Consider the following 16,548-nt stretch of genomic DNA (forward strand, 5'->3'; position numbering starts at 1 on the left):
GTAGAGGAGCAGGAGGCAGGTGCTCTCTTGTGCACAAACCAATGCATGTGCCTGCAATCAATTTTGACGGCATTACGGGTAAAAATTTAGAGGGAAAGCTCTTTCCAGCCCTTTTTTATTCTTTTTATAATATTGCTTTTCTCATAACAGCTGAACCAACAGGAAGGACAAGGTGTGTAGTATTAGACATGAAGTGGCAGATTTCCAGAAACAATGGACATTGTTTTGATGGAGGTAGGCAAACAATCACAGCTGAGTGAACAGCTTAAAAAAGCTGGGGCCAGCTGTCTGCCTCCCTAGATGAACCAACACTTGTCACTTTATTAAATTCCTTCAGTACAACACCTATTTTTGAGGTGCCCTCCTCTCTTGAGCTTAAAGTAGCCCAAAATCTGTATTCTGTTTTGGAGGCACATAATGAGTCTTCAGAGTAATCCCCGGGAAGGATTTTTAAATTCCTGGATTATCGTTTTTAGTTCTTAGTGGAGGTATCATCCAGATAAACAAAAGTAAACACATTTCTTACACCTCATAAAACTGACTGTGTAATCACAATCACATCACATCATCAATTTGAAAGCATTTAGCTATCCAGAGCCATAACATCAATGGCAAGATGGGTTAACATTGCAGAAAAAATGTTTGTCTTTAATTAACTAGTGGAAAAGCTGCAGCACTACTGCTCCCAGAAATTTCTGCCCCAACAGTTGGCTTGGATGATAAAAAGGAATCTGACCGGTGTTAGTTTTGGCAGAAATCGAAGCGTATAAATAATGGTTAATCCCTGACTAACCCTGTTTGGTCTTGTCTGCTTGAATATGGATTAGCCTCCGTGTACAGTGAGTGGTCAGGTTAGAAGCAAGCGAAGGCGAAGCAGCATTACACAAAAGCGTTGCATTAAAAAGAAATCGACAGGTAAAGCAGGACAGTGCTTTTGTTGATAATTAACTCTGGCTTCCAAGGACTGAGGGCCAAGCTCGTCTTGCCTATCCTTGTCATGCAAACCTTTCTTTCAAGTTGGTAAAAGTATTTTATCTGTAGACGTTTGTATTCATTTTACAAATGATACACCACACTTTACAATTCCACATGTTCATTAGCTATTTGTTGTTATACTACATACTAAAGTGTAACTCACAGTGCTTTGTCTGGAAGCACAGTGTTGTTGCTTTAACACTGAAAAGATATCGTGGGAAACATGTATGCACACTGTGAAAGGAACCCTGTTACACAAATCTAACATTTGGGGTTATATTTGGAGGTGCTGTATTTAAATTTAAATTTAAAAAAAAAAAAAAAAAAAAGTTTCAGTCTTGAGTAAACATGGTAATAGTGAATTTGGGCTCGCTGAAAAAATATCCCTTCAGTCTTTCCACTCAGACAAGGATTGTATTCATCATCAGCACAGAGTTCTCAGTCAGGAATTATCAGAACATGAATACATGTTTCAACTCAAAATGCACTCCTTTTTATATTTTGATAGCTGCTAAAAATACTTCATTGTCTTAAATCAATGCGGCACCTGGCTAGGTTTCATAAGTGAAGCCATGCCTTGTTTCACCTATGTGACACACCTATCAAGTGAAAATCAAACGAGTCACGGACTGTGTGCGGAGGAAACAGATTTTTCAATTTAGAAATGATTGTCAATCTTTTTTTTTGCACTACATGGCCCCTGGTTTGCAGGAGCTGAGCTGGAAAGCTTCTCCTCACAAGGCTTACTCGAGAAGATATGCTAACGCTAAAGATGGCCTGACCTGTGATTTCTGTATGAATGAGAGCGGTGTTGGGAATTACAAGGCCACACTGTGACCATGACGCCTTTCACCTGAAAGGCTAAAGATTGGGTGGAAATGAGCGCAACAGACAAGTGGCTCAGTGGCAGCATCCACAATAATCCTGGTATCAGCTGATCTATATTTTGAATATGTTCACATGTAGCAGAGAGGTTGTCAAAAATTGTCAAGAATCAACTTGTTAACAAAGTAAATTTTTGTCAAATTATATTAAAGAAAGATTGTACAAATACACTTTCCTTGATTATATACGTACAACCCCTGCTAAGCATCTGGGTGGTGACACTGTCCTTGTGTTTTCATGAAATGTAATTGACAATCTGTACCCTTGGTGATAAGATGCGTGTTCTCTCTGTTCACAGGCAACACAGCACTTCATGACTGTGCAGAGTCAGGAAGTCTAGAGATCATGCGAATGTTGCTTCAGTATGGAGCGTCCATGGAGCAGGATGGCTACGGCATGACACCCCTTCTTTCTGCCAGCGTCACAGGCCACACTAACATAGTAGACTACCTGACAACGCACCAGCAGGTCAGGCTTACTGTCATTTACAAATGAGTTTGTCTCCGTAGATGCATGTCAGCTATGGCTATGTTGTTTAGAATCGATAGAATATTTAACTTGGAAAAATGAAATTTTTTTTTCCTCTGCAGACAAGCCACATGGAACGCATCGATGCCCTTGAGCTCTTGGGAGCCACGTTTGTGGACAAGAAGAGAGATCTGCTTGGAGCTTTAAAATACTGGAAGAGAGCCATGGACCTCAGGTACACGGACAGTAACAACATTGTCCATAAACCGGAACCCAAGCAGCTGATCATGGCATACGACTATGCCAGGGAGGTGAGTTTGTCCTTTCATCTAGCACCATCCTGAAGTGGTTCCATACTGCATTTTAATGCTCTTGAAATAGGTTTTATTATTGCTGAGTTAGTCAGATTTTGGTGAAGAAAGTACAGACTTTAGCAAAGTGACTGCATTTAATTTCACTGTGCGATAAACCTTGAAAGTCACACTCTTTAGCATTGGAGAGACAGGCTGCAAAACTGTGCATTTGCTGTGATGGGATAGAACAAAGAAAAATGGGCGTTTAAGAGCCTGCTTACTTTGCAAAAATGGTTTTCAGGCACTAACAAAACTGAAAATGATCATGTTACTCAGAGCACTTACTGCAGCAGTTCCAATTCATATGTATGTTTTGTTGGCTTGACTTCATTGCATGTGCATGGGAAATTTCAAACGTCTCCTTTAAATCTTGTTCCAAGGTAACAAATGGAGAAGAGCTGGATGGGCTGATATCTGACCCAGATGAGATGCGCATGCAGGCTTTGCTCATCCGTGAGAGAATCCTCGGCCCACAACATCCAGACACATCTTACTACATCCGTTACCGAGGTGCTGTTTATGCTGACTCTGGGAACTTTGAGCGCTGCATCAATCTGTGGAAGTATGCACTCGACATGCAGCAGAGCAACCTGGACCCCCTCAGCCCTATGACGGCCTCTAGCCTGCTGTCGTTTGCTGAGCTTTTCTCCTTCATGCTACAAGATAGGGCCAAGGGGCTCCTGGGGACATCGGTGTCATTTGAGGACTTGATGGGGATCCTGTCCAAGAGCGTATTGGAGATTGAGCGGGCGGTCAAACAAAATGGACCGATGCCTCCTGACCCTGCCCAGCTCAGCAAGGCCCTGTCAATCATCCTGCACCTCATTTGCCTTTTAGAGAAGGTGCCATGTACTGCAGAGCAGGACCACTTCAAGAAGGAAACCATCTATAGGTGTGTTACTGTGTAAAGTACTTATATTGGCAACAATTTGTCTTTAGTGAGAAAAATGTATTGAATGTGACCTCCAGTAATATTTATATGTTCATGAAGACCATCTATCTATGAAAGTGTGCATGTGTGCAGTACAAGGTATGGAAGTTGTGATGATGGAGAAAATGTTTTGTGACTGATTTTTGAGTTTTTGGAAATGTGAACTTGTACGAGCTGGGGTCTCACATTTACAGTCCTCTCTCAAAAAAAGAGGGTGTCAGTTGAACTAAACAATTTCATGTCTACCACAGGCTTTTTGTGAATTTGTCAATGAATCATGTACATAAAGATGACTGTCTCATATAACCTGTGTCATAGTTAAACCAAACATGAATTCGTCACTTTCAGCCTGCAAATTGTCTCATATTCGCGCAATGCTGTTACCATGATGTTTGTGGTTCATTGTCACCTTGTTGCTATTTCGTGACTAATAAGTTGACATCTTTCCACATCCTCAGATTCCTGAAGCTCCAGCCGTGCGGCAAGAACGGCTACAGTCCACTACACCTGGCAGTCGACCGCAACACCACCTGTGTGGGTCGCTATCCCGTCTGCAAGTTCCCCTCCCTCATAGTCGCTTCCATTCTTCTTGAGTGTGGAGCAGATGTTAACTGCCGAGATGAAGATGACAACAGGTCTGTTGATTGTTTTTCATTCTGTTCATGTTTCACCTGCTCTGTTCCATTCACTTTTTGGGTTTTTCATTTTTACTTGCATTTATCATAAATGATAATAAAGAAACATAGTAGTAGAAAGTAGTTGAAGAATCAGTGTATTTCTGCTGGCTGTATACTGAGAAGGGAAATGAAAAGGAAGGATGCATGCTATAATGAAAATGTCAGACCAGACCCGTCTATAATGACATATGCTGTGTACTCTAAGCATCTATTATCAATCCCCCCTCCAGCCCCCTCCACATAGCTGCAACCAATGGTCACCCTGACATCATGAACCTGCTGATATCCTGCGGGACTCACTTTGACAGCACCAACGCCTTCCAACAAACGGCCTGCGACCTCCTGGACGAGAAGGAGCTGGCCAGGAATGTCATCCAGCCCATAAACCACACAACGCTGCAGTGCCTAGCCGCCAGGGCTATCGTCAAGCACGGCCTCGACTACCGGGGAAACATCCCTGAGAAACTAGAGGCCTTTGTCTTGCTCCACAGATAATGATCGTGAAGTAGTAGAGGGGAATGGATGGATGAAAAGAGAAGGGGTTGTGATTACATTGAGTGGACTGGACAGACTGGAGAAGCATTATGATTCAACACCTGACCCACAAGGTGTTGAAAGACAAAATTTTGTGGGTTAGGTTTGCAAATTTAAACTATTTGGAGAGTATGAACTTGATGAGTCTTGTGCACAAAAATGTCCTTATTCTACCAGGATGTTCTGAAAAATGATTGGAGTAAATGGAGGAATGAATGAACGTTTTCTTCCTCTGTTTGCTATTTCATGAAGCCAGAGCTCTGACTGGTCCCAGCCCGATCTCTGGGGATGCATTTGGAGTGGTTTGCAACATGGACAAACACAGTTGTATTTGTGGATGAACTGAGAAAAGGGTTTACGTATTTTTGCTTTAGAAAACATGGATTTTTTTTTTTTTTCTTTTTTTTGCATATTCCACAATGCTATTTATTGAATGAAACTTGAGAGATTTTTCTCCATGCTGGCTCCAACCCAGCCTCAACTTTGCCTGTTTCTCTCCTCTCAAAGCAAGGATTGAGGTGTTTCTACATATGCTGGGACTTCAGGTTTTTTTTTAGTTTTTTTTTTTTTTTAGTTTGTCCCATCACTGTTGCCAACAGTCATGGACCCTTCCTCAGTCATCATTGGGTTAATTTTTTTTGTACCTTTACAATACATTTAGTTATTGTCATGCAAATCTGGATATCTGCCAAGTGCTGTGGCTTCTAGACTCATTTGTCGTTCCCACTTCAGTGTATAACAAAGCTTTATGAGAAGGGTTAAATGTGTGTAAACACCATAAGTGCTTTATTCTTCCTATGCACAGGCTAGGCTGTTGGAAAGAGAGACTGTTGTATTCTGTGCCGGCACTTGTCTGTGCAATATCTCTCATGAATTTTTGTGTTTACCTCATTGCTGCCGTTTCCTTCAGTATCCCCGTCCTTCACTCAAAGAAGGAGGGGGGGGTACAAAACCATTGAACTGATTGTTGCAAGGGTGAATGATTTGGATTGTGTATGTCTGTATGTGTGAAGAGTGATTGTGAGTGCCACATGATATGTCTCTTGTATGCAGAGTGTTTTTGAGCTTACACAAATTTTTGAGGACAGGAGGTTTGGTGAAGTGGCACTCATGGAGATTCCATAATGCACATGACTGCCACTAGAAACCACGCGGCCAAACTGTCTACAACCGCTGGAGTGTGCAGGCTTGTACACAGAAGTGACCTCTTAACGTTCATACATGGCCGACCTTTAAATGCCATTGTTGTTTTAATAATCTTGATCAAAAAGAAAAGTCTGGGTAGGTTACCAACATTGGCCCACTGTGCATGTGCAGCAGCAGCAGCATATCGACCAACCAATCACTGCAGTAAACCTTTCATGACAACTCCTAGACACCAAACTAGACTAGAGCTTGGATAGTTCTGCTCATTTGTACAACGGTTGTCCAATTCTATGAGAACTTAAGACACAAATGAGTGGGAGGACATGTTTAGTAAAGCTTTGTGAATTATCTTGTTTGCACATTAGCTTTAGATGTGTGGGTTGAAAAAAAGGGCTTTTCATAATTCATAGGATTTCATATTGCAGTCTATTTAACCTGACAGTTGAAAACCAGACATAGAAAATGTATGAGGACTCCCAGGGCAACTTGATTTGAATCTGCACTTTACTACAGCGGAGTTTAAGATTTGATATGGCATTAATCAAGTTCATGTCTTAATAACCAGTTTGACAATAAACCCATGTTGCACTTGTTGTCTTGTCCAAAAGTCTTTTTTTCAAGCTTTGCTGATGGAAATTTTGTGTAAGGTCCTTTGGCAGCACGTGGGTGTCTACATTTCAGTTTTAATTGGACCATTTCCACATGGTCTAAATGATGTCTCCTTCCCACCAGGAAAATGGCATTTCATAGAGAAAAAAGGCTGCTTTCAATCTTGACTAAAATTAATACAAAGGTATCCAAACATGAGATTAACGTTAACTTTCAACCAGTTGGTTTTGCCGATTCCCTGAGGTCCACACTCCTGCTGCTTTTACTGCAGAGTCACTGAGCGGTGGACACATTCCAGATACTTGAACTGGGAGCGGGTGCACGGAGGACCTCTCTGGACTGGAATGTCTCCAGAGAAACCTTTGACATTGCAAGAGGGCTCACTAATGTTGAGCATCCAGTCGCTTCTGAGAACTGTCGCAAATTAAAACCTGCTGATTTATGGCTTGTTTGTTCAATACTTGTTGCTTGAAGCAATAAAAGAAAACAACAGTGGCTGAGTGGGGTCTCTGCAGAGAGCTTGGACTGTTTTTTGACTTGAGAGATGGATTGGCATTATTTACCCATTCAGTCATAGGAAATAACCATATATAAACCATATGTTTGCTTTTGGGCTGTATTGTAAGAAAGAACAGATCCCAGCGTTCCATTTGGTACATTAACTGATACATAATCAATATGTTCTTGTCAAATCTGGCATCACACACAGTAAAGATAAAATGATTCATGGATTAGGCAAGCCAACAATTAATTGAAACTACTAAAAAATATTGCCTAAAGCCACTAAAGCAGCGGCTCATTCCTCTGTGCCATAGACCTCCATTGTTGTCCAAGAACCTTTAAACCGCATCAAGCCACGCTGAGCGAATCTCACATAAACCTAATACTGCATCAAATGTCTATCAATGAAATGTTCTCTTTACTCCTGTAAAAGTAACCTTAGCTAAAAACACAAGACACACAGTCTTGATTACACTTTTATTACACTATATAAAAGTGACAATGGAAATAAGTCTTGATCATAAACAAATTCAAGTGCAAAGATGACTTAGGTTCTTTACTCCCACTTCCTGTCTCACAGTGAGGCTCTCGCCACCTGTTTCGTCCGGTCGAACAGTGGCAGCAGTCAGTCCCAGAATGTCGCACCTATCCTGAATGTTCTCTGATGAGTCACTGCCAGGATCGCTAGCAAAGTGGAGAGTGGGAATTTCTCCATGAGTCACGATCACTGTAGGTATATGTGTGTGTGTGTGTGTGTGTGTGTGCACTGGGCAGCTGAGGCAGGACTGAGCAGGTTTGGGTAGATGTTTTTCAGCATTTACAAGTGTCACAACAGCACAATCCACAGTCCATTTTGAGATCTTAAAATAAGGAGTCTGTTAGTTCTGGGAAATTTTCTCAAACCAGCACTCTCTAATAAGAATCTACAACATGCAGCCATTTGAAACCGTACTGTACTCTGTTGCTCTTACACAACAGAAACAGGACTAAAAGTGGTCTTAGATCTGGACCAAGGGTTAATCTGACCTGAGAAAACAAGGTGGAAACAGATAAACAACAACAAGTTGATGTGGTTTACTGGCAGGGCCACTCTGAGGAGTGTCATTGAACTGTGCTATTTTGCTTTATCATAACTCCACCACACCCTGTGCTAAAAATAGCTCAGATATTATGAAGTCAAAGAGGACACATGGTTATTTATTTTTACCTAGCATGAGGACTGACATACAACTGGGAACTATATCAGTTAGAAAATCAATCTGACTTCAGCCACATTTCTATAACTTCTTTCTTTCCAGCCTCTTATCTCTGTTGTCTTACTGTAAGCTCGGTTAACCCGGATCTCATCAGGCAGGAATGTTAACATCTCTCATTGAAGGTGGTTTGGTATATGCTATAGGTGTTTCTGGGTCTCACTACCTGGAACAAGTCGAGGCTTGTCACAGAACAGTGTAAAAAAAAATGTGACTGTTCATGTGGCACAGCCCCACTTAAGCTGGCACTTAGGTTAACATTGCCCTCCTCTCGGTGTCGTACTAGATGTTGACAGAACGAGGGAGAGATTAAAAGGAGTGCAGAGAGGGAAAGGAGGACTGGTGAAATGAGCTCTGTGCCACATGAGGAAGACTGTGAGCATAAAAGCCAGATTTTCTTGAAAAATCCTTTGTCAGCCCAGCAGGGAGAGGGTGCAGTGAGTCAGAGGGTTGCCCGTGAAGTCCAAACTATGAAGTTGGTGAGAATCCACTTTGCTGAAGTCTTTGAGCAAGATACAGACTCCCTACCAACTCCCATTAGATAGACAGGATATCTTGGACATCATACTGAGGCCAGAAGTGCAAACACAGAAGTACATGCTTTAATAAACCCTAATGTTCTGTAATGGATCCTTTTAAAAAGCCTAGAAACATACTTAAAGGATAGATTTACAGTTTTTGAAGCCTGTCTCAAAAACAACACTGACATGTTGTTATATACATTAAAAAAGACACATAGTCATGATAGCTGTTGATCATGTCCATACTGACCATGAAGAGATCCTCTCTTATAGCAATTTCTGTGTAAGTGATGGGGGGACAAAATCCACAGCCCTCGTTCTGTATAATACAAGGCTTCAACAGCCTGAGTTGTCAGATCGAGTGGATGTCTTCAAGTTCTTCATTTTAGTTCTAAATTTCCTCTTTCTATTTCTATCTGCCTGCTGTAGCTGTCTGTGAAAGCAAAAAGGGATAATTTCATAATAAAATTGTTGTAACTTTGGAAGATACCCGCTTGACTTATGTGGATCCCCCGTCTCTTACAGTGTTTTTAATGTATTGTTTTTAGATATACTTTTAAAGAATGTGATCATTTAAGATGTATTTTCATTTATCACATTAATACAATATTAAACATTTCCTATTTTCAGAATAGAATAGAATTTGTTATAAATATGGTATTAAGCTGATGATGTGTTTCAGACCACTACAGAAAATAACATGATGTTTCTCAGAGACTCCAGCAACAGCGGATTTGATTTGCACTGATCTTTAATGCAGCACCACCATCCCCAAACCAAATGTAAGAAAGGTCACTGTGTAGGAAAACATACAGAGCATTCATTTTGTCTGTGAATGCTTAAGGAATATATATTTGTTAGATCATATGAAATATTTATTTATTTGGTGCAATAACAATGCTTGTTTGTGTGTACAAGGTCAGTTTGTGGCACTTTGCTACTTCTCTACAGACTGGGTTTTTATGAGTTCAGAAAATAGAAAAAACAAAATATTTAAAAGAAAAAAATGGTTATGTACATAAACAATGAGCAACTAAAGTTAACAAAACAAGAGGGTGTATGAGTGAACGCCTTAAAGGAGCTATTTGTAAGTTTTGCTATTGCTATATAGCTAATGTTAGCTTTAATAGCTGTTTACTCACAAGTCTTGCCAAAAGCTTCAGCCAGTGTTGCGTTTACAAGACAAGAGATTATAAAACGCAGCAGCAGCAGCAGCAGCTACTTCAGGACAGACTGGACGCTACAGTGATACGGTATCAGAAAGCAATGAGACAGTCCAACGGAGCCGGGGCTAGCTGGTTAGCATGCTAGCTTCAGTACCTACAAGAAAAGAAGTGTAAGAAAATAGAAGCAAAACAAGAGGTTGCTTTCAACCGCTGGACGCAGCTCTTGGTGAGTAAAGAAATTAAGTCACATTTGTTCTAGACTGGTAGGTAAGCAACAGTTATTGCTAACCTTGGCTATATAGCTATGGCAAAACTTACATATAGCTCCTTTAAACCTGAGTCTCTAAACAATATATGGAAACATATCTGACACAGCCTCCACCCACTGTACACAAGGCTTCATGTTATGGCTTATTTTCGTGGCCTTTTGGCAGTGCTGTTAGCTCAGCCTACTTCTGTCCTGTCTATATTTAGGGCTGAATAATGCCCTGTTGGAAAGCTGCCCTACATTAAACAAGCTCCTCCGTCTCTGAATACCTGCAGGTGAACTCGCCTCCGTCACCAGACACCTCTCCTTTCCCCGTGCCTCCGTCTGCCTCCATGTGCCACTCAATCCGTGTCACTCGACTTCAGTGAGCTTTTACTAACGTGACAGACAAGTAGAATAATGCAGAGGCACATTCCCAATAGCACAGTAACAAATGATGAATAAGAAAATTAGGCCTATTGTCTCCAGTAATGTTTTTATTACTTTGTCTATTTCCTGTCTCTACCTTTATCTGTCTGCACCTCCTCACTGTCCATCTTTTCTCCTTTTCTCTGTCTTCCTCTGTCTCTGTCCTTGGTCACCACGGCAGCAGGAGAAACTGCTGTCTGCTATAAAACATTCAGATTTTTTGCTTCTCTTTATGGATGAATTAATTAGCTCACAACTCAACAGATTGTTAACACCCATCTTCACTTTTACAACGAGCAACAAATCAAAACAAGATGAATTTTTCAATGTGCCCTTTTACAAGAACACGATAGGGAAAATAAGAGATTTGATGAAAATATTTTTGAATGATATATGAAAATAAAGATATATTTGATCTTATATACAGTATATTTGTCCAGATACATGATCAAGTTACTTTCACCAATTTTCATTATGAATTTTCTTGTCAGAGAGAACAGTATGTCTTCCAGTACTGACATTTTTAAAAGCATCAAGTGCTGCAAAATGTAGGGCCACAAATTTTATTCTTGATTTTGTGTTTTTATACAATCATTCAATTTCTCACACACTATCATTGACATTATTTGTCAATGAAACAAATGAATCCCCTTTGGATGTTAAATCTTTGATTGGAGAAAAACGCTTAAATAGTAGTGTATTATCTGGGTCTAGCTTCTCCAATGCAAGGATTTTCTCAGTTTTATAAAACTGCAAAATAAAAAATTGGGCTTTCCATTGGTTGGGCAAAACAATGAATCCCATATATCACAGAGCCTGTGAGCCTCCTTATATCCTTAAAACCAGACATTTCGGCGCTGTTTGCTGTGGACTACTGTCCTATTTCGAACAAACCACTCTGCCACCCACAAGAAAACCCAGTTTGTCCAACACTCCAGAGTTCAAATACATTTCTGCGAGTTCCTTGTGAATATGTGCTGCACTCATAGTCTGTGCTTTGTTTTGGATACTGCTTCAACCCTGGGACAGTAAAAACTACATCAACATTGTCATTTTTAGTTTTAAATGGAGATAGATTTGTCCTCTGCACTGATGCGCCACAGTGCCGCTCTTTGTTTTCTTGTTTACTCTGACACTCTGACGGAGCATCGCTACGGATGAGAGAAGCACCTGCTGAATGTAAAATGAGAAGGTGGCGACTGAGAAAGTGGTGTTTGGAGAACGTGACCGATTACATAAGAGCCCCCGCGGCTAAAATAGATAGGCAGGGTATTAACATGGGGATCACTGTGGTCTGAATCTGATACTGGTCTGGACTGGACACCGCAGTCTCTCTCTCTCTCTCTCTCTCGCTCGCTCCCTCTCTGCCTCACAAGCACACACGCTCAAGCACACACAACAGATAACTCATCAGTTGTGTGTGTGTGTGTGTGTGTGTGTGTGTGTGTGTGTGTGCGCACAAGAGAGAAAGAGGGATTGCTGCTCTCCATGTACACTGGCACCAAGACTTTCCACTTAGAGTCAGCTGTCGAAACAACAGTCACAAAAATAGAGAGAGAATTAACTGGCATGGCAGTGATTATAACAACAAATACACAAATTCAACACACATATATGCAAACAACAACAACACACACACACACACACACACACACAGTCAGATCCTCTTGACTGTGGATTTGACAGCCACTCAAGCTAATGACTTTACAGTATAGAATCAGTAGGAATACGATTCAGACACTTGAGGAATCATTTGAAGAAAGTTTATACAAAGTTTATACAACTTGCTCCTTTTTTAAAAAACATTTTTCATATTCTTTTCTTTCTTTTTTATCACTTTATTGTAGAGCTGACACAGACAGAAATTGTGGAGCAACAAAGATGGTTGGGATACTGGAATCAAACCGGGGTTGTTGCTGTCACATGGTGTGCCTTTAAAGGTCTATCTTAAACTGTTTCCAGTAAAAGCACCATATATTGTTCTAGTGCACTTGAGTTTGCTCAGTTGCCCTAATTTTACAGTAGCCCTGATTCACAAACAAAAACTTTGACTTTTTGTGGCACTTTGTGTTCATAAAGATCCCATCACTCATAGTAAGAATCTGTTTGAGAAAATATGTTTTCAGGGTATTTAAAATGTTAAATGTAACAATATTATAACCTATGCTGAGACAATTTCTTGGAAAACCAACAGACAAAGAGCTCAATCGTTAACACCTCCCCTGCGTCAGGGTGCCAGGATAGTTTTCATACTGATGAACGCAAATCAAGAGCACGTCACCACCTGTCTACTAAAGATACATCAGTCTGCTCAGGAGATAATAAATAAGGATGGATCTGTTTCTGTCTTGTTCTCATGCTCTGTAGCTACATGGGGCACTTAGGCTAACCGAGGCAGCTGATGCTAGTGGCGGTCAGGACACGAACATACGCAGGAGTGGGCATCCTGTAACTTAAAGTGTCGCTGCAAGTCGGTGACAGTTGGCAGCAGCAACAGTGACCGTTTTACACACAGATTAACCAGGAATTTTCCCATCCAGAAACCAGGCACTGCTCATTTACAGTGTGTGAAACTCGATGCTTTCACTTTGATATTGAGAACCGAAGTTGATGGAAACCACAAACTATCTTTATCACCCATATCATGTCATGTCTCTGACTTTACTGTACATCTACTGTACATCCTCACTCTCACACAAATGCTAGTATCTATGGCTATGAAAGCTCAGGCTTTATGTAAACTGAGCCTTACTGAAAGTCCCATTTAAAGGGTGTTTTTTCCCTCGCTAACGCCTTGAGAATTTACATAAGGCACATTTCCTAAAAACTGTGTAAACTGTGATCTTAATCTGTCCCAAGTAGTTCTGTCAAGATGCTGAAATAAGCTTCAGGTTATTGGTGTTAAATTTTGTGCAGAGTCTTTGTGTAACATGTAACAAATGTAACATGAGTTTCGTTTGTAAATCATAATTTTGTTTGCATAAGTTATTTTACATAGACTGTCATTGCAATGAGATCGCTTCCTCAGTAAACTGTTTAACTTCAGTAGTTTCTGTAGACGGGTTAAGACTGGTCAAGGTTGTGGAGATATGGCGACAAAAGACTTAAAATCATTGCAATTAAACTGCACATACAGGAAGCAGGTTTATTACTCTTTACTGCACATCACTGCTGTTTGGCAGGTTTGGTAAGAGGAATGAATCAGCAACTGTGATAAAATAAATATCAAAGTCTGCGCTAGTGTCTTATCATGATGACTTATCTTTAGCTGCACTAAAAGCTCACGTTGAAGTTTTTATCTCTGGTAAATAATAAAATCTTGAGTTGCCAAAACAATGTCATCGTCCATATTTGTTCGTATTTGATATTTTCTTACTTTAATTAAGACGCTTTACTTTTCTTTCTAATGAAATGCATTCAGGTTTTGAGGAATATGTTTCATACTTGACCAGGATACAAATGCTTTCATTTTCTCTTGTTTAAAATGTGCCTTGTACACCAAACAATTCCTCTTGATCATTTTTAATGTTTCGCTGTGCCCACATTTGTTGCCAATGCCAAACCATCTGCCACAAAACAACACTGACTCATCAGGCCCGCCTGCGTTCTTCTGAGAATGCATGATTTCCACAAGGTGCCTCCTTCTCCATCTAATCACCATGTACTGTACCTTCATCAGTGTTTCACTGTGGCTCTGCAGCGCTGAATCAAACACAGACCTGGGTATGTGGGCGCAAAGTGTTGCAGATAAAAGAGCAGTTATGGCCAGAACTGCAGCACTGCAACAAATGTGTGAATATATAATGCAGATTTTTGTCAAAGCTTATTGAAATTTCATAACTCATTAAACCAGGTTCTTCTCTTCTCTTCTCTTCTCTGTGCCCTGTCTAGTATCATCTAGTATTGCCTGTGTGTTATGCCTCCACACAGGTGTGTTTCCATCACTTCAGAGGACATTTTATAGACTTACATTCATCCTAACCCCTAACCTTAGTGAGAGTGTTGAGTGACACACAGTTTCTCTGTCTGTCCTGGCTCCTATCAGCAGCTGATAATTTACACAACGAGCGACGACAGTGTTTGTTCTGGTCCTGAGCTGACAGAGACAGATCCAGTGTCCACAGGATAAACTAGATGCTCCAACCTGCTCGTGTCCATTACTCATGATCACACTGATACGGATGATACCTGACTTTAAACCTTTAAAGTCAGGTATCATCTGTATCTAATATTTGTTTCTCTCTCCCTCTCTCTCTTTTCTTAATTTAGCTCTCTGTGTTCTTTATTCCATATTTTTACCTATATGCAAACACAGATGGACACATATTGTGCCACAGTCTGTTTACAGGTCAGTATTATCACAAATGTGAAGAAGCTGTATAAGGGTTTTCTGGAGGTGTGGAGTTAGAAAGAAGTGAGGTTACCACACCTCTATCGGCCGCTCCTCATTCTTGTTTGAGGCAAGCAGCTCGCATTGTGCATTGTGGGTTAAGTAGGTGCTGGTAGTATCTATCAATCTATGTAAAGAGTAAAAAATGCTCCCAGTCTTTAGATTCTGAGATTATTTAGGGTTAAAACAGAACTATTTTGTACTTATTTTGTAAATCTGTGCACAGTACTCAGTCATTGAGTCTTTACGTCTGCTTCCCTCCTGTTTGAAATGAAAAAGAGAAGAAAGAAAGTTGCAGTCCGTGAAGGAATCAAGCTTGACGACAAATAGGTCACAGTGTTAAATCTTCCGTCTCACACGTTTTTACAATTATCAAGGGCGGTGCACTTAATCACAGCATTGTGTATGTTTGCTTGAGTTTGTTTTCTGTCGCTCCTTCACAGGGAACAGAGAGCCGGGGCGAAAATCACTGGCGTGGCAAAGGGAGGGGAATAAACAAGAGCTGATCTGCCCACATGCCAGAGTGAAAGTACAAATCCCAGTTTGCCGTTCAAAGCTCCTGTCAGTCAGAGCACTTCACAATGCTTTTTATATTGAACCTGGTATCTCTGTGGCTGATGTGTAGGCACCTCATAAATCCTTAAGGCATGAAAAATCCTTTAGGCATGGAACGGCACAAACTTCCAAAGGCCACTGGCAGTAGTTGAGTTCAAAGGCACATAAAAGCGACGATGGGGTTTTTAAATTCAAAATGTAAAGATAAAAGTCACAGCATAGTCTCCTTCTTTCCCTCTGTGTAGAAGCGTCATTAAGAGGTGAACTTTGTCTCACCAGCAGTGGGGTGAACCCTGAGTCTCACATCTGTGATCAACTCCTCTCTTAGCCCCCACAGATCCTGACGGTAACTTTAGCACTTTCTCTCTCTCACCCACACACACACACACACACACACACACACACAAATACAAAGAAAGGCATAATGTTAACTGTGGTCGCTGTGAAGCTCCAGGCTCTGTGTGCCCTCTCATTCACTGTCCTTTTGTTAATGCTTAATCAACCTGTAGAAAAACCCACACAAAGGAGCCAGGGCCACAGCTGCTGATCACTATTCAACAGATGCCATCACATTTTACGGTAATATGTTTTACCATGCCAACGGGAAGGCAGTGAAGATGATGTACTGTACTGGGATATTTTGGGCTGACAAACACTTTCACATGACATTGCTTCACCTCCTGAATTTGTTCAGGCTGATTTGGAGACAGTTACATTCCTGTGGCTGTTCATTCACTGTGAGAGAAGGAAATAGACTCAGGAGGCTTGATTCACTGTAAAAGTAGTTGTCCTGGTATAACATCTCTTCTCTGACAACTGAGCAAAGTCAAAGACTGAAGAAAGACAATGTGATATGATGGAAAACTCCAGCACAGCTTCGAAGCAGCAGAGTAAGAACACGTGACGCT

General features: G+C 40.9%; 1 protein-coding gene across 1 annotated transcript in view; it reads left to right on the top strand.

Annotated features, from left to right (window-relative positions):
* Window positions 1–6,562, top strand: part of fem1c (fem-1 homolog c) — an 8,854-nt gene extending 2,292 nt beyond the window's left edge. The window contains exons 2-6 of the mRNA XM_023394962.2: window positions 2,159–2,328; window positions 2,451–2,639; window positions 3,062–3,573; window positions 4,071–4,247; window positions 4,520–6,562. Of these exons, the coding sequence (XP_023250730.1) occupies window positions 2,159–2,328; window positions 2,451–2,639; window positions 3,062–3,573; window positions 4,071–4,247; window positions 4,520–4,784 (1,313 nt within the window). The 3' untranslated portion in view covers window positions 4,785–6,562. The remainder of the gene's footprint in view (window positions 1–2,158; window positions 2,329–2,450; window positions 2,640–3,061; window positions 3,574–4,070; window positions 4,248–4,519) is intronic.
* Window positions 6,563–16,548: the final 9,986 nt, after the last annotated feature.

Source organism: Seriola lalandi, unplaced genomic scaffold, assembly GCF_002814215.2.
Source record: "Seriola lalandi dorsalis isolate HSWRI2012SDOR001 ecotype SW California unplaced genomic scaffold, Sedor1 jcf7180002054955, whole genome shotgun sequence".
In the NCBI taxonomy this organism is placed as follows: domain Eukaryota; kingdom Metazoa; phylum Chordata; class Actinopteri; order Carangiformes; family Carangidae; genus Seriola; species Seriola lalandi.